This window comes from Sesamum indicum, linkage group LG2 (genome assembly GCF_000512975.1).
Source record: "Sesamum indicum cultivar Zhongzhi No. 13 linkage group LG2, S_indicum_v1.0, whole genome shotgun sequence".
Taxonomy (NCBI): Eukaryota; Viridiplantae; Streptophyta; class Magnoliopsida; order Lamiales; family Pedaliaceae; genus Sesamum; species Sesamum indicum.
This window is the reverse complement of record NC_026146.1, coordinates 2,229,861-2,250,783: the sequence shown is the minus strand read 5'-3', so window position 1 is coordinate 2,250,783 and position 20,923 is coordinate 2,229,861. Positions and strand designations below refer to the sequence as shown.

General features: G+C 33.7%; 1 protein-coding gene and 1 long non-coding RNA gene across 2 annotated transcripts; both read left to right on the top strand.

Moving 5' to 3' along the window:
• On the top strand, positions 1,525-3,847 carry LOC105177193. The gene is made up of 3 exons (XR_849034.2): positions 1,525-1,843; positions 3,370-3,430; positions 3,580-3,847. It is a non-coding gene; the product is annotated as an uncharacterized LOC105177193 (long non-coding RNA).
• LOC105177184 (XIAP-associated factor 1) lies at positions 10,901-16,468 on the top strand. Its single transcript, XM_011100241.2, has 6 exons — positions 10,901-11,030; positions 11,209-11,287; positions 12,357-12,492; positions 14,564-14,701; positions 14,766-14,887; positions 16,095-16,468. The coding sequence occupies exons 2-6, from the start codon at positions 11,241-11,243 to the stop codon at positions 16,252-16,254; spliced, it is 603 nt and encodes a 200-aa protein (XP_011098543.1). The 5' UTR covers positions 10,901-11,030; positions 11,209-11,240; the 3' UTR covers positions 16,255-16,468.

Sequence of the window (20,923 nt, the reverse complement as noted above, 5' to 3'; positions counted from 1 at the left end):
GTGCCTTGAGGGGGTGTATCTTGCAAAATTACTTGGGGGCATATGCCTTTGTCCTTCTATTTTCCTTCTTTTCGAGGATCCTTTCTTGGATTTTTCTTTTGCTGCTTGTGTCTGCTTTTGGTCTCATGGCCTCTTTGATGCATATGTATTTGGTTGCTATTTTGAGCAAATCATCTAATGTCGTTGGGGGTTTGCTGCCGATAAATATCCTAAATCTCCCTCTGCGCAACCCTTGTTGGAGTATACTCGCCAGTAGTTCATAGTTCAGGTGTAGGATTTCCAGTACGGCCTCTGAGAATCTTTGTACATAATCTCTCAAGTTTTTTTTGCTCCTCTTGTATTATGGTGAAAAGGTATGAAACTGTCTTGGGATATCTCTTGTTGATAGAAAAATGATGTAGGAAATATTGAGATAATTGTTCAAAACTCTCGATGGTATGAGTTGGCAATTGATTGACCAAGCTATGGCTTTTCTAACTAAAGTGGGCGGAAGATCTTGCAATATCTAGCACCACTCATATCTAGTAGATCCGTTTTAGCAAGGAATTTGTCTAAGTGATCCTCCAGGTCACCTGTCCAATCGTACTCTGCAAGACTTCATATTCACATTCCTTGTGGTAGGGCTTCTGCTAATATTTGCATCGGAAACATGCTTCTTTTGGCTGGTGTGACAACTAAAGGTAACGGATTGTGGGTAGCGTCTTGCTGTTGGGAGGCATTATGGGTGCAGGATTATTCTCCTTCGACTACTAGCAGTGTCTTCCTCTCTTCTTTCAGTTTTATTTCCTCTCTCTCCAGCTCATTTTCTTCTCCGAACGGGATGGACCTGCGGGGAGGCTTGACTACTCTTCTCTTTCAACAACATATCTTGAGGGTCATTCTCCATCGACTCATTATCCTTGGGTGCGGAGGGTGTGCCTTGGCCTCGGCAAGGAGAACGGAGGGAAGAAGGTTCCCTTTGATGATTTGCCATGAAATGGAAGATTGCTCTTTCGGCTGCACGGGTTAAAGCGTCCTCTATCATTTACTGGAGCGCCTCTAGTATTAGATGAACTAGGGGTGGTTGGGGAGCCAGAGGCATAAATCCACCTTCACCTCTCTCCCCTCATCTTGTTTTCTTCTTGGTTGGGGGGGGGGGTGGATTTAAGTTTACATTTTTCAGGTGCGGGAGGTCTCTCCCAATGTGTTGATGCTCTTCTTATCTTAACACTTCCTTCGTTTCTAGGTCTCTAGCACTACAAAAGAATATGCTTTCTCCTACCAATTTTTTTGCTCGCTAAATAACCATAACAAAAGTTGCTTTTTTCTTCAAATTTTACCATATAGCAAAACTTCCAACAAAAAATGATGTCTTTTTAATCTTTTCCTACGATTTTATTTTATTACAAAAGATTCGTATTTTATACTAAACAAATATTTGTAATAAAAACTACAAAACAATTTAACTCCAAAATGAAAAGATTTTTACCCCAACTTTTTAATTATTAAATAAATATTTTTAAAATTTTAAAAACCTAAATTACATCAAGCTTGCCCTTAAAGAAAGTTTCCCTAAATCACACCCAAAGCCCTAAAATCTCATCACACTTCCTTTCTTTTCCCTTGAGAATTCATCCGTTCAAAACCCCTTTTTTCTTTTCGTTGGCCGTTTCCACCATCTTCGCCGCCGTTCCCACGGCATTTGCCATTCCCAGCCGCTACCTCCATCTTGTCTCGCAGTTCCCAGCCGCTCGAGTTTGTTTCTGCGTGTCGCGAAGATCTGAGTTCGATTGCTTCTCCAGTTACTATCTCCTCTCGTGGCTTGAGATTCGAGGCAAGACTAGAGTTTGATGACTCCAAACAGGTAAAAGCATGAAATCCGAGAATAATGTATTGAATGTGTGAAGTTATGGATGTGCAATTTGAAATAAATCGGTGTTGTTTTTGTATGATAGTGTTGTTATTTTTGTGGTTGGGATTTTATTCGAAAGAGGTGAAAATGGATAGCAGAGAGGGGTTTCTGACGGAGGGGCAAACAAAGACGCTGAAAATAGCTTCTCAGAATGAGGGGGTAATGTCATTAATATATTTTGTAGGTTCAGAATAAGTAAAGCATTAGGTTTATGTTCAGTGGATTTTGCAGAACTAGGATTTTTGTATCCTTTTTAATCTGTCCCATATGTATTTTTCTGTTAACGCTAAGTGCTACTCCAGATTTTTTTTCCGGAATTGCTAACTTCCAAATCGTCTATGATTTATGAGATATCTTGATGCTTATATTGTTACTGATAGTGCTTCATGATAGTTGGGAATTTTATAGCATTTGGACCAAATGCAAAAAATGTTAAAACTTAATTTTGTCTTTATTTGGTTGCATTATTCTTATGAAAGTTATCTTAATCCGTTCCAGGCAATAGTATTCAAGCATTATGTCATGATCTTCAGTAGGTTTACAGTTACAACTTCAAAGTAAATAATGATTTCACATAAACTGATCCTGTATATATTCTTTTAGCTACTGTTCTAGCTCTCTATGCTGATAGCAATAGAGGTAGTCATTCAGATGTTCATTGACTTTGATTTTTATTTATTTTCAAGTAGTATATGCAAAGAAGTTCCACCTTGAAGGGAATATTGAATCAATGGTATTTGTTGGATACGGAATTTTATTTTCAAATTAGATTTTATTAGCAATATATAGTACTCCTACAGTGATGGACGCAAGACGTATCTCTATTAATAAAAGAATATTTGGGTGCAATTATTGGATGTTAGACCCCCCCCAATTCAGGATCTGTATCACTAATAAATATTATAGCTACAAGTAGTAGAGACAACCTACTTCTCCATTGGGGAGCACTAAATGGTCAAAAAGAGTAAGTTCAATCAGACTATGAAATTTGATTAGTAAGTTCAATCAGACTATGAAATGTTATATTTTAGTCTCTTGACTAAATACAATTATATGCTTTGCTTCATCATCATTGAAGAAATTTGAAATTTCTTCTAAACTATGGGTACTAAAGATTGGTAAAAATGATAATATTTTTTTTGAGTTACATAAAAGATAAAATAAGAAATTAATAGAGCAATATCAAGGACTTTAAAGAATACCCTTAACCCAGAAATGGTTTAATGGCACTCTTCTACTCTATAAAATTTGGAATTAAAGAAATGCTAGAGCTTTCACAGAGCAGCAGAATCTGATCAGACTCGAAACAAATCTTATTCTAAGTTTTTGATGAACTTTTTAATTAGAAGATATTCGACAGTTGTTCAGAATATTATATTTGTATCATGATTGGCATTCATCGATGTGTTTTAATGTAATATGATATCCTATTAATGTATTTGTATATAACATACATTTGGGTTTTATTTATAATGCAGGTGGTTGGTAAAAGATCGAAAAACGAAAAAAATTATTGTTGATTATGGAAAGGCTTTTAAGGTATTTATCATACTTTGGGTGTGTATGAATACTAGTTGGTGTAAGCCTTGATGTAAATATGGTGAAGATGATCAACATTCAATATGGTATACTTTTGCTTTTGACTTTTTATAATTTTGTTCATTTGGATTCTATGGTTATTATTGCAGGTCCTGGACATCTGAAACAAGTTGAGAATATTGGCTAATGACTATTGTTAAGAACAATGTAGCGTTCAGAGCCTTGACTCACTTTTACAATCATGCAGTTGCTACTAATTTATTCTTGTTTACAGTTAGGATATTGCACTTTCTGGCAAGTTTACTTGTTAGATTTGTAATGCTAGTGATATGCAGGTTAACTAGTTATGTGTTATCAAATGTTGGTGTAAATACTGATTGAATATGAGCAAGTTATCTTATAATATTCCTTTAGTTATATCTAATATTTGTTTTAATATAATTTCACTTTTAGATATAACGATAATTGAAGAATAACTTGCAAATAGCACAATGATATAATGTAAAAACAAAAATGCAAAACCAAATTTTAGGTACAACTGGAGCTTTGTAGCTAAAAGTGACGATTTTGTCATTGTTTTAGCTACAAAATTGCGCTCATTACAAAAGCCAATTTTTCGTATCAAGTACTTTTATAACGGCTACAACTAGACAAGGTAGCGAAAGGTGGTGATTTTTTCCACTATATTCGCTATGAAAATCATGTTGTACCAAAAGCGAATTTGTCGTAACAAATATCCTTTTGCTACGAATCTTGTTCCTAGCGGAGCATTGGCCACATCAATATTTTCAACCACCAAAATTCATAGTAAATTCGTAGCAAAAAGATTTTGCTACGAATTTTTGCCTTCTGCTATAAATTCTGCATGGTAGCTAAAACTCTTTTTTTCTTATAGTGTAGCTTTAGATCGGGTCTGTATTCTCAATATCGTGATAGTGTGTTTCCCACAAATGGTGCGAAATTGATATTGCTCAATTAACAATTTATGTAAAAATTATCAAGAATAATTAGCAAAAATATATGGAAATTACTATTTTATTTGAGTGAATAATTAGTTACAATCACAAATATGTAACAGATGATTTCCGTATTCTAAAGCTCCTAACAAAGGAGAATCTTTCCTTCAACAATAGGTATTTTTCCCAAAAGAATCCTCCCTTTATACTAGGAAGGGAGCTTCTTTTATACTAACCAATTAAGTAAGATAAGTATTGAATCCTCACTCTTTCACCCCTTGTCTCTTAGGATGTGTATATAGATGGAAATTTCGTGAAGGATAAAATGGTCTTTTCATGAACTTTTTATTAATTTTTTAATCCCCTTGATGTGGCCACAATCCCATCATCATGCCATAATTGCTTAGATCACACTTTGACTTCCCAAAGATTAAAGCTTCTCATTAATGGGAGACATTAGATGTAGTTTGACTAGTTAGTCATTCCATATCATGTTATTAATAGAGAAAATTGCATTTTTCGTCCATAACTTGGGGTCTTTTTGTTTTTGATCCCATAACTTTAAAAAGTAGCAATTTTTGGTCCCATAACACATTTTCATTAGATGTTTAATCCACGTGGTCGTTAAGTGCTTGGGACCAAATGCACTATATTTTGAAAGTTATGAAACCAAAAGTGAGAATCTTGTAACATATGGGACCAAAAGTGTAAAGATTCTAACTGTCACGTGTTAAGCACGTGGCATTTTCCGTTAAAATATAGAACAAAAATGTGTAATGGGATCAAAGTCGCTACTTTTACAAGTTACAGGATCAAAAGTGAGAATTCCATAACCAATGAGACCAAAAGTAAAAAAATCCTAAATTACGAGACGAAAAATATCATTTTCCCTTATTAATATTATAAATATTAAAAATTAGTATTTTTGACAATGGTAATATTTAACAATAACATGATATAATAAATATGTGGTATAAACGGAACTTGGTTTCCAACATCAAGGTTAATGACGAGCATGAATGAAGGACGTATAAAAAGAAAATGGTGAAATGAAGTTATGTGGGTGTCATTGGGAAAGCTGTCAAATATAGCCTCGACACATAGAAACTTGGATAACATGTCAATCTAGACTACTTTGCTTAGTCACAAAACTCTATAAATATGTGATGTAGGGGGTTGAAACTTGAGAGAAGATGAGAGATTGAGAAGTTCTAAACCTAAGCTTGTACTGATGTTCAAACGCTTATCCCATTTATTTTGTAATAACACTAAATACTCCTTTTTGGTTTAATTATTTTTTATTATTAATAAATAAATAAACTATATAAATATAATTTAAATAAATTATATAATATAATTATAACGAGTCGCGGACGAATAAAAAAATATTTTTTTTAAAAAATGCTCAAGTCGTGGATTGGAACCATGACTCATTTTAATTTTTTTTATTTTTTAAATTTTTGTTTAATTACCTTTTATATAAATTAATTATATAAAATTAATTTTAACAATATATTAAATTTCAAAAAATCATAATATTAAAACTGTATTAATTTAAAAAAATACTATTAAGTATACAAATGTAATAATGTGTATTTTTTTTAATACAATTGTAAAAAATGCAATGAACTATACAATTATTATTGACACCCCGCACCAGCACATTTGATTGTATAGAAGAATCTCTTTGTTGGGCTTGTTGCCTTCATGCGTTTGCCCCCCAATCCATCTCGTTGTGAATATGTGATGTTTGATTTCGTCCAGGACGTGTAGAGATACGAATAGTAGTGTCGTGGACCAACTCAAATTTTGGGACATCCCAATAATATTTGGAAAGCACAGGTTCAAATGACATAAAATATGTATTCCTATAAGTCATTAAATCATAATAATCCTTCACCACTAATGCAACATTAATCATGTATGCAGCGCATACATTTTGAGCGTGATTGCAAGGTATACCAAATTGAGTCCACTTGCCGCAAGAATACTATCGGTTCGCAATTTTGACAATATGAGTATTGAGTCCCTGTCCATTCTGACGTCTTGTAACAATCGAGGCGGATTGTTGGAACTGATGGTATTTGGTGATGCTATGCTCAACAGAATTTTGTGGCCAACGTGTGAACATCTTGTATGCAAAATTCGTCCACACTTGGTTGTTGGCCAACATTACACTACTTTTCCCTAACCTCTCACAAAAATAATGGACAGTTTGTTGTAGCGTCATCTCAGCTATTGTTGTCAACGGTAGGCGGCGAGCCCCTTTCAATACTCCATTAATGCATTCTGGCATGTTTGTCGTCAAAATACCACATCACCATCCACCATAATGAGATGCTGTCCATTTTTCCTTGTTAATCTGGTAAGAATTCAAACGCCACTAGTTTTTGGCTCTTCCATAATTCGGTTGAATTTTTTGAATTGATATTCAGAGCCAACTCTCAAACAAAGATCCTTCAATACGATATTTTTGAAATGACTGCTGAAATTAGAATACACATGTCTCAAGCAATACCGGTGCACGCTGTGAGGTGGCACAAAATTCGAACTTTCAAGTACTGCTTTAATGATACCAGGATGACGGTTAGAAATAAGGCACATCCCATGTCGCCCCCGTATAACATGTATGCTCAATTGTCTAAGAAATCACTTCCAAGATGAATATGATTCTTCATCGACAAATACAAAAGCAAAAGGGAGTACCTGTTGATTTCCATCCATGACAACAACAATCAACATTTTGGGCCTGTACTTTGTGCATAAATGGATTCCATCTACACTGATAAGTTTGTGACAGTATTGGAACCCTTCATTACACGGTTTGAAGGCTTAAAAGACGTATCCTAGCACATATGCACTGATTGACGGTTGGAAGGCTTTGTGTTCCCATTCGATAATAGTTTTAGGATTATGTTTTTGGAGAAGGCCCATGTGTTTGCGTGGCTTTTGAACTGAGTTCTCTCATGTGCCGTAAATAATTTCATGTGCCATCTTCAGTTGAACGTCATGATGTTGGGGTGGATATAGCTGGTCATTCTACAGTATATACACCTCAAGATTATTACGTGCCCCAACCGCCTTAAGATTACTAGATGCCTCAACCGCCTCAAGATGATTGGTTTTAATCGGCTCTATATATGCCAACCCAAACACAAGATTATTCTTCACAAGTACATTTTAACTTTAGTCTTGGTATAATCAATCATATGTACCAGGATACAATATTTCACCAATTCTATTTCCATCGTTCAGTGCATATCGTGATAATTTGGAGTCTAGTTCTGCAACAACATCAAGTCGGTTAGACATTAATCCCGGTGGTGATGATAATGAGGCGCAAAATGAGTCAATGCAAAATATGAGCGAGGAAATAAGAAGACCTCAGTGTCAATGTGATAGATGCAATTGTGGAATGGGTGGACATTTTTAACATTTGCAATTGTATAGTTCATTGTATTTTTTCAATTGTATAAAAAATATATACACTATTACATTTGTATACTTGATTGTATTTTTTTAAATTAACACAATTTTAATATTATGATTTTTTGAACTTTAATATGTTTTTAAAAATTAATTTTATATAATTAATTTATATAAAATCTAACAAAAATAAAAATTAAAAAAAATAAAATTCAAGTCGTGGTTCCAATTCACGACTTAAATATTTTTAAAAAATATTTTTTTATTCGAATCGTGGATTGCATGCACGGCTCATTATATTTATATTATATAATTTATTTAAATTATATTTATATAATTTATTTATTTTTTAATAATAAAAAAATAATTAACCCACTCCGTCTTGCTCAGATCAAAGACAAGGACTTGCTAGGGAATATAAGAGGCTAGCCTATGGCAGGCCCTTCGTAGATGGTCCAAATGATCCAAAAAGTACTTGAAAACTATTGGAGGATGTCTCTACCCAAACGCAGAGAGGGCGATAGACTAATATCTTGCTAATTCTTTGGGATTCTTTTTCCCCCATCGAAATTGAGGTTCAATATTGGCTCCTGAGGACGACGAATTAAGAAAGGAAAGTTTTCAACACATGTTAACAGTGGAAGAGAAGGTCGATAGCTTTGGCTTCTTCCCCTATGGCTCCCAATTGGGAAAGGCACAAAGTAGGGTTTGGGCAAGCGACTAGCAAGCGCAAGGACCACCTAGACAAATTCATGGCAATGGTTGACTTACTGGATCATAGCAACATGAGATATTGCAAAATATTCTAAACCACGCTAGCAAAGCAAGCTTGCCTAGTTTAATCAATTATATTCTCCACTACTTCTTCATCAACAAGATATATCCCAAAATTATATTATACCTTTTTACAATAGTCTAATGCAGGCACAAAAGCTTGAGAAAATACATACAGAGGTTCTCAGAGGCAGTGTTGGAGGTACCCACCTAAATAATGAATCATTTGCCAGTATCTTACAGTAGAACTTGCGGAAAGGTAGGTTTCGAGAATTCATTGTAGGAAAGCTTGAAGACCTTTGGAAAACACTTGAAGAGGGCTAAGAAGTACATTTGAATTGAAGAAGCTGTAGGCCTGAAGCTTGATCTACCAACTAAGTGAAAATAAATAAGAAAGATAACAAAATCGATCCCCAAAAAAGCGGGCAATGCAGATGGATGCTGGCATATACCCCTAAATGGTTTCACACACTATATGCTACTGGAAGCCTAAGAGCAAAAATTTGATAGTAGGGAACAACAAGGAATAGTGGAATGACCTAGGCTAAAATACAATCACAAAAGCTAGAAATATGATAAATACTTTCGTTTTCATAAAGACATTGTACAAAATACTGAGGCCTATTACCTTCTCAAGAACAAAAAATAGAAGCTTTAATTCCACAAGGTTACCTTAGGGAATATGCTGATACTCACCTATAAAATCAACAATATAGACCTGTAAACTTGTGACAGAGGGGGATCTCAGAGTACGAAGAAAGCTCTAGGAAGTAATGCAAAGGGAAGAAGAACTTGCTACTTAAAGGAGTAACCAAAATCATATCATGTGGATTTGCAGGGGCTAACTCCATGAGAGCTCAAAAATCTCTAACTCAAGTTGTTGCATTTATGAAGTTTGTCTTCATTTGTAACGAAATTGCACTCACAGTACCCGATGAAATGGACGAAGAAATTACTTTCAGTCATGTTAACCTGGAGGAATGTGTTGCCCAGCACAATGATGTCATAGTTATGTTGATCGCTATATCCAATTTTGAGATTGAAGAATGTGTTGATGGATGGTGAAAATACGACTGACATACTCATCTTCAATGTGTTTTTGCAGTTGGAATCAACATTAGCATTCTAAACAAAGTGAACACCCATTTGTCGACTTGAACGGAAGTGTTGTGGAGCCTATAGGAGAAATAGCATTGACAATCTCTACTGAAACTTACCTGCATTGAGCCACTAGGATGATGAAGTTCATTATCATGGACAACCCATCGTCCTACAATATCATTCTAAGAAAACCCCGTGACAGGAATAAGACATTTGAGAGAGAAGAGCATGGATTTTTTCATATATTTTAGAGAGAATGTTGGACCACTCAAGCTCATAGATTCAAGTCAACTTCCAACATTTTGTTTCAAAAGACTTTGGCAGTTGAGGGAAAACAGATATGGCAAGATTTGTATAGCATAATCTACGATATTAACATTAATTAAAAAGCAATGTTCATGTCATTAGCTAATCTGGAAAGTGGTTGAAAACTCTATAAAACTATAAAACTCTATCGATATGTGATTCCAAGCTCATCTAGAAAGTGGTTGAAATGCGAGAGAAAAGGAGAAATTACAAAGTTCTAGACCTAAGCTTTTATTGAGAGTTAAATCTATATCCCATTTGTTCTTAATAACATCACATATTATTGAAATGTCAGTATGATTATATTTTTATTTACAAGGTAATATACAATAACATTGACAATGATCATTTGCATAATTGATGCCAATTATAATATGAAATTACTAAAAAAAGGATTATATTTTAATTAATAATCACTTAGCATGGTAAAATAATTATATTCTTATGAATCATGCATATTGTATACAAAAATACTAATGATATTCATATAACATAATTATATTTAAACAATAGAATTAATATTAATGCAAACCTTTTATTTTATATATATTTTTTGAGTTTTGATCCGAGTCCGATATTTTTTAAATGAGTTTGAGCCCAAACTTTTAGGTTCAAAGTAATTTGAACATGGACTCAAATTTTATAATATAAGTTTGGATATAATATTAAACTTTTATAAACTTAATTTGAGATCAATTTGTTTGCCCCCTCGTCGAGAGAGTACAAAATAAAGCATTTGTTTTTTCTCGTTATAAGCTTAATAGTCGCATGCAAACAACCTCTAAAATCTAATCGTACGAACTCCCTTGTAATCAAAATCTAAATCAAACCAAACTTTCGCTTTCACTCTCTCTCATACTAATATGAGTACTTTGGGGTCCCTAAAAGTCTATCCATATTGATAAAACCTAAATTCTCCCTACCTAATTTCATTTTTGAATAATAAATTCGTATCAGATTTTTACATATTGTTTTGCAACAGATTGAACAAAATATTTTTCCCAATCGATCTGATCGTTCTAAAGCTTGGAGTAAAGGTTTTCATCATTTTTTTTATTATTATTGTTGGAAATCCTTTTTCTTTTTTCCTTTCTCCTCAATTCTGAATTTGTTTATCTAAGATGGAAATTGAATTTATGTTTACCTAATTATTTTTTTCTATTTTCCTTTTTGATTTGTTATTTTGCTTCTTTTTCATTTAAATTTGCGGGCAAGGATTTTTCATTCAGATTTCAAGAGGGAAATCAATGGCTGGAGCTTCTGATGATCATTCTACCAGCATCTGCAGCCACTGGTAAGTTGTTATTTTTTGTTTTCTTTACTCTTTTTCTAAAAATGATTCATGGTCTTTTACTTTGTCAGTTTACCTAATTAGTTGAAATGTTGGAAATTGTCTAGCCAAGCATCATTTGTTTATTTTTATAGAGTATATGAAATTTTATCACATTTTGTGTGGCTAAAAAGGTGCTAGAGAGCATAACAAGGTGATGATTGAAGGAGATGCGTAATTGATTCATTAATATGGTAAAGCTGGTTTTGTTGTGTCAGGTTAGCAAAATAATTTTGTTATGGACTGAATATTTTTTTCTATTGTAGTGTTAAGTTGCACTTCCCATTATGGTGTAGGTATATGCACATATATGATCGGTTATACTTTTCATTAATTTATTGGTTCATTTTTTTTGTGTCATCAGTTCGAGCATCTTACACTGAAATATCGGGTCTAGAGTTCATATGTGGTAATTGAGGCCAATACTAAGGTCACCTCCATGATTTTACTTGTCACAAATATATTACTATTCGCATCAGAAAATTGAGAAATCAAATGAGCGGAGGCTAGCTATTTTGCCCCTTCAACAAGTTAACCCTAATAGTTCATCTTTCTTTTGTGGTTCTACCATGGTAGGTTATTTGCTTTCCCATTAATGATATTGGAGAAAAAGATGCTAAATTAAAGGTGGGCTTAGTCTAGTTTGTATATTTTTTTTGGCTAAACATGGTACAAACTGAATGAAAAATCTTGATATGTCATCTTAACCTCTTTATGTAGATACCTTATCATGTTTAGTTGATTGATAAAGGAATAATCTAGGTGACAATCTTAGTTTGTATATCAGTGTATGTTTTACACTAAGCTGCTTGAATGTTTGGTTAGCTTGCATTGGGATGGTGGGGTTAGTGAAATAACATCAATGTGGGAGGACCCTTGTAACTAGTTGTGATATTGGAGCTTGAATTTCACCTGCAAATAGCATTTATTATAATATTTTTAACCTTAATGTTTTCTATTAAACATGTATCTTACAACCTTGTAGACACAATCCACTGTTTACTTGCACTTATAGTTTAATTATCATTTGCAGTGACAGAGCAATTCCTTCTACCAATATTGACTTGCATTTTGCCCACTGCTCCCGGAACCTAGAAAAATGTAAAGTATGTGGTGACATGATTCCCAAGAAGTTCATGGAGGAACATTTTCTAAGCACTCATGCCCCGGTATGCAAACTTATCTATCTGCTATAATACTCTAAAGTCTTTATATAGGAATATTATGACTTTTAAGGAATATCTTATTTTTCTTCTTAGAAGTACTTTTTGTTTTGATGTGGATGAGTCTTTACTAGGATGCACTAGTTTTGTTGGAACATGATATGTCATGCATTAGTTGAAAAATTTTTTAGCCGGTTGTACATGAATCTAGATTTTTAGTTCCCTGGATGGTATGCTTTCGACAGTTATCACGAGTTTATAGTATCATCATCTATGGTGCTACTTGTTTATTGTTACTTCTCCAATAATTTAGTTCATATAAAAAATCCTTATCTGATCTAATTTTAAATGTGTTTCGTTTCATATTTGTCTTTCATATAAAAGCACTACGCATGACATAATATTATAGTCGTAAAATTTTGGATACCCATGAGCCGAGAAATGGGAGGCATAGCCCCTGCACCTTTTTTTTTAGGGATCAAGCCTTCCAAAGGGCATGCACCGTATGCCTGCCTTTTTGAGGGCTGGTAGTCCTCTAGAAGTCCAGGCAACAAAAGAACAATCCTAGGTAAGTTCTTTGAGTTGTTCAAGGTTTCATACTAGCTCCTTTTTGAGGTATTCATTTGTTCGTTTTTGTTGATATGCATCTTGTTATATCACTTCAAACACTAACTTTGTCCTCTGTCCGTTAAGTTTTCGCTCATGAAGTTATTGGGCAAACGGAAACTCTCAGCCAAAGATCTTAAGATATAACTGCCACTTGAGTTCACCAAGAAAAGAGAGTGACTTAATAGCTGTTACCCAGAATTATTGTGGAATTCCTAGAACATTATTTGTTACATTATGCATTTTATGTGTCCTTTTCCCTTGTCCTGTATTTCTTGATAGAGGCTTGTGAGAATTGGTGATAAATTTTAGTTTGTAGTTACTCCTACAAATGTTGGAGAATAATGTTCTGTAACACAATTATTTATATTTCTGTATATTTCCACATGAAGATCATATCCTCCGAATGATGTGACTCTATTTGATTGAATTTTTTGTCCATTTGACTTTCCAATTCGTGTTCCTTGCATTTTGTTTTCAATTTACTTTTGCATGCTCAGTTTATTTCCTAAACACGTCTGGCTACAAACAACAATAACTTAAGTAACTAATAAATACAACTTGATGGCAAAAAAATTCACTCATGAACTAAAATGGGAGAAATGAAATATACATGTTCAAAGGTTGTATGTACCTGAGGATGATGAACTATAGGTTTGGGCCTAGCTAACCATAAAATGCTTGCTGGATTTAGGTTGTCATTAAGATGCATGTGTGAGCATTCACTTGGTGCAGGGTTGGGGCAACCTGATTGTTCATGGCTGATTCCTGAGTAGTGACTTATGGGGAAGTGGGTTTTATCTAGGAGCTGTTGCTTTTGATAATGATGCACTCTTTAACATACGTAAAATATGGGGTAAAGGACAAACAAATGATGTAATATGAAAGGAATAAAAAATTGCATGGAAAGAAAGATAAGAAGAGAAGAAAAATAGAGTTAAAAAAGGTAGAAGAATGTCTTACCCACTTAAGCAAGGAAGTCCCACAAATGCCAAATTAATTACTGTATGGGTGAAGCAAATTCACAGAAGCACTATTTATTATTAGTAATATTTCATTCACTTGAGATAAAATGTCAATATTATGTATTGACTTCACCCTTATTATTCTTATCCTAATCCTAGCTACTGAGACTCCAAAATGATGAAATCACCATAATGCTGAAAATACTAAAATACTGTTAATGGGTAAAACTTACAAAATGATAAAAGTTAAGTTAAAATCAACAGGTGATATTCCGTTTCACTAAATAATCATCTTTTCTTATGATGGATCTCATAATCTTCACATTCCGCTTCTTGATTTTGTTATTTCTTGCATTATCTAGTGTGTTGGTTTGCTTTTTTTGTTTGGTATATATAGCGTTAGTGTATCTTTTTTGTTGTTGGGTATCATGAACAGATATGCATGGATATGTTTGGTAGTTTTTACAAGTTGATCATTATCTGCGGTGACTCCAATTACTTGGCAGGTATCTTGTTCTCTTTGTAGTGAGACAATGGATCGTAACATTTTAGATGTTCACAAAGGAGAAAATTGCCCGCAAAGGATTGTGACTTGTGAATATTGCGAGTTTCCACTACCTGCAATTGATTTGTTGGAGCACCAGGTAGTATGTTCTTATTATTTTTAAGATAATTTTTTTAATTTAATGTACTTCCACATTTATCCAGGAAGTATGTGGGAACCGGACAGAGTTATGCCTTTTATGCCATAAATATATTAGACTCCGAGATAGGCATGGCCATAATAGCAGATGCACTGGTGGTGTTAATAACATTGCAGAATCTTCAAGGTAAACAAATTATTGTTATTTATTTAGTCAATTTCTCTCTTAAGTACTATTCGAAAAGTTTGTCGTAAATCTGTTTTATTGAGATATAAAGGTAGTCACTATCTGGGATAAAACAAAAAGGCTTGTAATACGTGTGGAAGGTATGAAGAAATCCTGATTGTAAAAATTGTTACTGTAGTTTAGTTGAAAAATGCTTGTAATAATAGATTGATGCTTAGGGTGAACATAGCTAAAACAGTCGAAAGCTTCTAAGTTCGTCTAAACATGAAAATGAAAAAAGTGAGTATGAACGTTGCAGATGTTCTTTTGCTTCCTTGAATACAACATCCTTCAATGTAAAGTCCATATTATGGAGGATTGGAAGTTCCAGACAGGGGAGTGATTCAAGGTGAATGTAGGTAGATATGCTTTTGTTTGAAATTGAGTACCTACAGCAGAAAGCATTATGCAATTCTTTAACTAGTTTTTTCATGACTACCTATATATCATTTTCCATTTGCAACCCTTAAAACTAGTTCACTTCATCATATTGAACTTACATAAATTAGAATTAGCTTCTGTCAGGTAAACACTTTCAGCATATCATGAGTTAGAGTGGTTATATTTGCCTCCACTAGTCTAAGAGGAACTTCTTGAAAAATTTAGCATTGCCAATGTGTCATTTGGTTGAAACAGTTTTATAAATCTTTCTTATCTCTATCCATCTTATTCTTTGAGTTTGATCAGAAGGTTATAGGCACCCAACCATATGTTTAGTTTGACATACAATTTGTTTCAAAGGTACACTTTTTATTTCTTGGAGTAAATTGTATTGAAACCCCTTAATACTAGGCATAGTTACAAAACAAACCTTGCCCTTTGTAAAAGTACCGATACACCCGTGAGGAGGTATTAGTGTAATGTACCTTTTAAGGGGTGTTTATGTAAACTTTCGCTAGAAAATACGGGGTGTAATCGTGATTAGAACTAATCTCAAGGGATGTATGTGTAAGTTTGCAAATGGAAGGGGATGTTTTTGTAATTACACCTACCCTGGAGGTATCAAGGTGTCAAGGTAATCTATCTTTCTTAGAGTAATTGCTTTTTCATCTATTCATTCAGCCACAACTGCTAATCGCATTTTCCTTGCTTCTTGCTTTCTTTGTGATTTTACCTGCATCTTAGTTTGTTAGCATGTTGTTGATAAATGGTTATGATCTTATTGAAGGAATATCAGGCCACCTGAAAGGGCCCAAGGTGCTCCAAGGAGGCAACCCCAGGAGTTTTCACCAAGACGCCTCCTGTTTACCATCGCAATCACTGGAATTGCTGTTCTGTTAGGTTCACTTTTCTTTCAGAGGAAACCGGATTCCAATCAAGTGAACTAGTATTGTCAAGAATGTTTTAGAGTTGTTCATATGTGGAGTCCATAGACTGGTGATTATATTTTTTACGTGAGTTTAGTTTTATTCCTGTAAGCTTCACAACATGTTATAGTGTAGAAAGATGATGCGTAAGAATCCTGATATGATATGGGAATTGACATTTACTTTGGTAAATATTGGTATATGTGAAAGGAAAACAAAAGCATTGCGGAACTAATTTCATGTGACTGAGATGGAATAAATTATTTATATTTTTTTAATACAAGTACGATCTCCCTCTTGTTTGCATTTTACTTGATAGTTGATGCATTTATGTAACTTGTTAAAAGAACATAATATGCAATAAGTTTTTATATTTTAAATCTTTACCTATTGATCAGTTGATCTTGGTTGGTAAATGCAATTAAAGTTTTCAATTCATTAAGTTCCATTACCAGACAATTATGGTAATAAAATGATTGTGCTTTGTTTGTTTGGAGATATTGCATAGATGAATGACGGCGATGAGGTTAAAGAATTTTGCATAGATATTTGTGGTTGAGAAATTGTAAAAATATCACTAGAACACCACTTAATTAGGTTTCTTAATTTTCTTTTCTCAATTGGTAGTAAGGATTGACTGTTAAATTTTATTATATGTTTTTGCCATAAATTTTCCAATGGAAAAACATCCAGAAAATCATTACCTTTTCTATAGTTACTTTTAAAAAAATGATGAATATATTTAATCATTCCAATTAAAAAGTTTTGACCTGAAGTCTAACAATTGAAACAAAAAAGTCAAAAGCCAAATAGAGAACCATGACCAAATTTAAAATCAAACCACTTGAAAGCCTACCAATAACAAGGTGACCATCCTAAGTATTTGAACACGAATGGTATGCCAAAAATGGTAAGTAATCATTAATCTAATTGTTGAAGTTCAAACTCTTAGCTACAACCTTTGTTCATTCTGAATCAGATATCAATTGCTTTTAAAAAAGGTTAGCTCCCACTAAATATTTTGAGGAAATCATTATACTTTCAAAAACTAATTCTATCAACCTCAAAATCAACTAATTTAGACTATAAAAAATATATAAATCTATAGTGACGATGTCTTTTGGAGCCATTTTTTTCAAGTAAATGATCTCAATACCCTAATTATCCTTAAAATGAGAACCTGTTTGTTTGTGTTTTTATATTCAGTAAAAAATAGGTATTTCAATATTGTATAGATTTTCGTGTGAAATGAAAATATGTTTGGGTTAGTAAATAACATTGTTTGTTATATTCAACTGTGGTGTCAAATAATATATTTTGAATGAGAATATGTATAAAAAAACATGTTCTCATTTCAATTATTATTCAAAATACCAAAATATAAAAATAAAAACCTATTTAGTGTTTATTCAGAAGGGATCAAAACCAAAATCATAGGAAAAATATCTCCTTTCGCAATACTTAGAGAAACATCAAATTATTGAAGATTCTTCTGAAAGGTTAGAAGTAGATCTTCTCTTAACAAAACGAGACTGTTCACTCGTTTGATGTTGCTTTGTGGAGGGAATGAAACTGAACTGAATCAACACGACTCCCTTAATAATATTTATAAATGACTTGTTTTTGGTAATAGATGAATATTCTTTTATGTAAATTCAGGTGCACGATACACATTAGTGCTCCAGTGCATTTCTCCGTCTGAATATATTTTCAATCATTTTCTTTAAATTCAAATTGGAGTTCCTGTGAGAATCTCAATAATCAGCTGTTCTGATTCTATATATTGATCATTTAGAACTTAAAGAAAACTTTAGGGTAGAATATTTATATTTTCATATATCAAGAAAGCATCCACAAGCCGCAAAAAGGAAAACAAGTTTTCTTCTCAGGCTCCCTTTTTTAAGAATAAGTGACTAGAAAGTAATATGGATTGGTTGTTTTCTATTCGTCAATCTTTAACAAAATGATGAATGTTTCATCAAAAGGCATTAGTATTTTGTTGTATTTACTACATAGGTTGAATGGTATTTCCATGTCATAACAAAATGCCCACAGGTCGAAAGCTTAAACCCATGGAGTTGCGCTTTGCATAGGTGTGGCAGCTATGAAATCAACTTCTAAGGATCAGTTTGAAACATTCCAAGTCGATGACCTCAGGATGGGGCATCGAGAGTCCTATAGAAAGTTGCACTAAGTATTGCAGTCGTGTTTCATTACTAGGAGACGTAAATCGTCTCTGCAATCTTAGTGGGTTAGTTGACAAAGCAGTGGATTAACTGAACTAACTCGCGAGAATCATCATACGAAAGCCTTGAGGGCTTGGTCGGTATGGTTGCAATTCCTAATTCCGATAGTAAGGGATTAGTCCTCAAGCTTGAGGAATCATGGTAGTCACATGCATATGAAGACCGTGTCTTGGATACGACGAGAGGTGACTATAATGTGAGACATGGTCATCATAGATCTTGTCCAATGCAATCGGAGTATGCGGCAAGGACGATGAGTTCCAAGATTGAATTTGTCTCTTATAAGCTCTGAGATTCGTTTAAGCCCTTAGAAGTGGCGATAGTGACTGAACGGAATAGGTTTTTATGGTTCAATTAGTATGGTAAACGAGGACTCGAGTTATGAATATAGATGCCTAGTCTAGGATGGAAACCGACGCCCAATTCCAGACCTAGACTAAGATGAAGAAACGGTTGATGGAAGGCCATACTCGTATGAAATTCAAAGCCTAAATTTTCACGCCATTATTTCTAGTCTCTAGTGCCATGGACTGTTGGTAAACAAGCCACCCATGGTAATGGCTATTTCTGGTTATTAGTTAATTAGAAATACTTAACTAATTTGAATTAAATTAATTGTGTCAGCCACACACACCTAAGTCTAGCTAAGGATGAACCTAAAGAGTCTCACACTTGTCACTGGAATGTGATGGAATTAATTTAGAATTAATTTTGGAAAAAAAAAGAATAATTTAATTGGATTAAATTAATTTATTGGAGAGTATAAAGGATTGGATCATTTATATAAAAATCCATGGGTTGATCTGTCCTTATGATGGAGTGGTTTCCAAGTAAATAGTGTCTCCATTTGGTATAGCTAGGAGCAAAGCCAAGAATTCCTTTTCATAAGTGGATAACCCTAGGTTCTTTCCAGCTAGAGCCTTGCTGAGAGAAGCAATAGGCCTACCATCTTGCATTAAGACAACACCTATTCCTTTCCCACATGCATCAGTCTCCACAATAAATGGCTAAAAAAAATTAGGCATAGCCAGGACAGGTGTTGAATTCATTAGTTTCTTAAGAGGGTTGAAGGCCTCCTCAGCCTCCATGTTCCACTCAAATGCATCTTTCTTAAGCAATGAAGTAAGTGGTTTGCTTATGGCTCCATACCCCTTTGTAAACCTTCTGTAGTAGCCAGTGAGTCCTAAGAAGCCCCTTAGTGCCTTGACACTAGTAGGAATAGACCAATTAATCATACATTCAACCTTGTGAGGATCAGTAGCAACTCCATGTGATATAATGTGCCCCATGTAATCTACTTCTTTCTGAGCAAAGGAACATTTACTTTTCTTGGCATATAACTGGTGCTTCCTTAGTAGTTCCATCACCTTTTTTAGATGTACTGAGTGCATTCCCCAATCCTTGCTGTAGATTAGGATATCATAAAAAAATACTAACACAAATTTCCTCAAATTTTTAATATGGCGTAAAAGATAAAAGATTTATAAATTTAGATTAATATAATTTTATCGGACATTATTGAGTAGAAGTGACATGAAAAACTGATGAGATCCATAATCTAATAATTAATTATTTATTTAATATAATAATTAAAACATATCTCCTACTTTAATCATAAAACATATTCTCATATTCAATACGTAATAACTTATTTATTTGTGCCACAGTAACTATTTTTAAGATAGGACTATAATTGGAACACAGAGCGTAAATTGTTGGATGATATAAATATATAAGTTTACTATCTATTAGCATCGTCCTCATTCCACTGGAAGCTAGCAATATTGTAGCCTTCTAGTACAACTCTCCACCATGCGTAAACCAAGAATGTATATTTAGTCCTTTTTAGGTACTTAAGTAAGGTCATGACTGTAGTCCACTATGCCTCCCCAGTGCGAACCTAATATTTGTTTTTTACGCTCAAAGCATAAGCAACATTAGGCTTGATGCACTGCACAATATACTGAATGTTGCATCTGGCAGAAACATAGGAGACTTCCAACATCCTTTTAAACTCCTCATCAGTCTCATGAGGCTGCTTCTTGGACAGCTTGACCCCATACCTCATGGGAAGGAACCATCATTTCAAGTTTTCAACTTGAATCTTTTCAAAACTTTTTCAACATACGCATTTTGGGTCAATCTCAACATTTCTATAGGTCTTGATGCCAAGGACGTATGAAGCCTCAAACAAATCTTTCATGGACGAATTGAATGGGCAACCATGTTTTAATCCTAAAGTACTTGGAGCTCATTTTCTTTTTTAATTTCGCTTGTTTGTCAAATCAAGTTAAAATAAATTTACACATGTATATAATTACCATATACATAAATATATATTAATTGTATATTCTTTTTATTAGTATCAGACATTTTTATTTTAGTAATTGTATATTTTTTTAAGTAAGTATATAAATATATATATGTGCATATATAAATTTATT

Excerpts from the sequence above, each read along its gene's own strand:
- LOC105177184 (XM_011100241.2), top strand. The coding sequence starts at position 11,241 with ATGGCTGGAGCTTCTGATGATCATTCTACCAGCATCTGCAGCCACTG. Across the intron at positions 11,288-12,356 it reads ACCAGCATCTGCAGCCACTG|TGACAGAGCAATTCCTTCTA; the intron begins GTAAGTTGTTAT and ends TATCATTTGCAG. Across the intron at positions 12,493-14,563 it reads TTCTAAGCACTCATGCCCCG|GTATCTTGTTCTCTTTGTAG; the intron begins GTATGCAAACTT and ends ATTACTTGGCAG.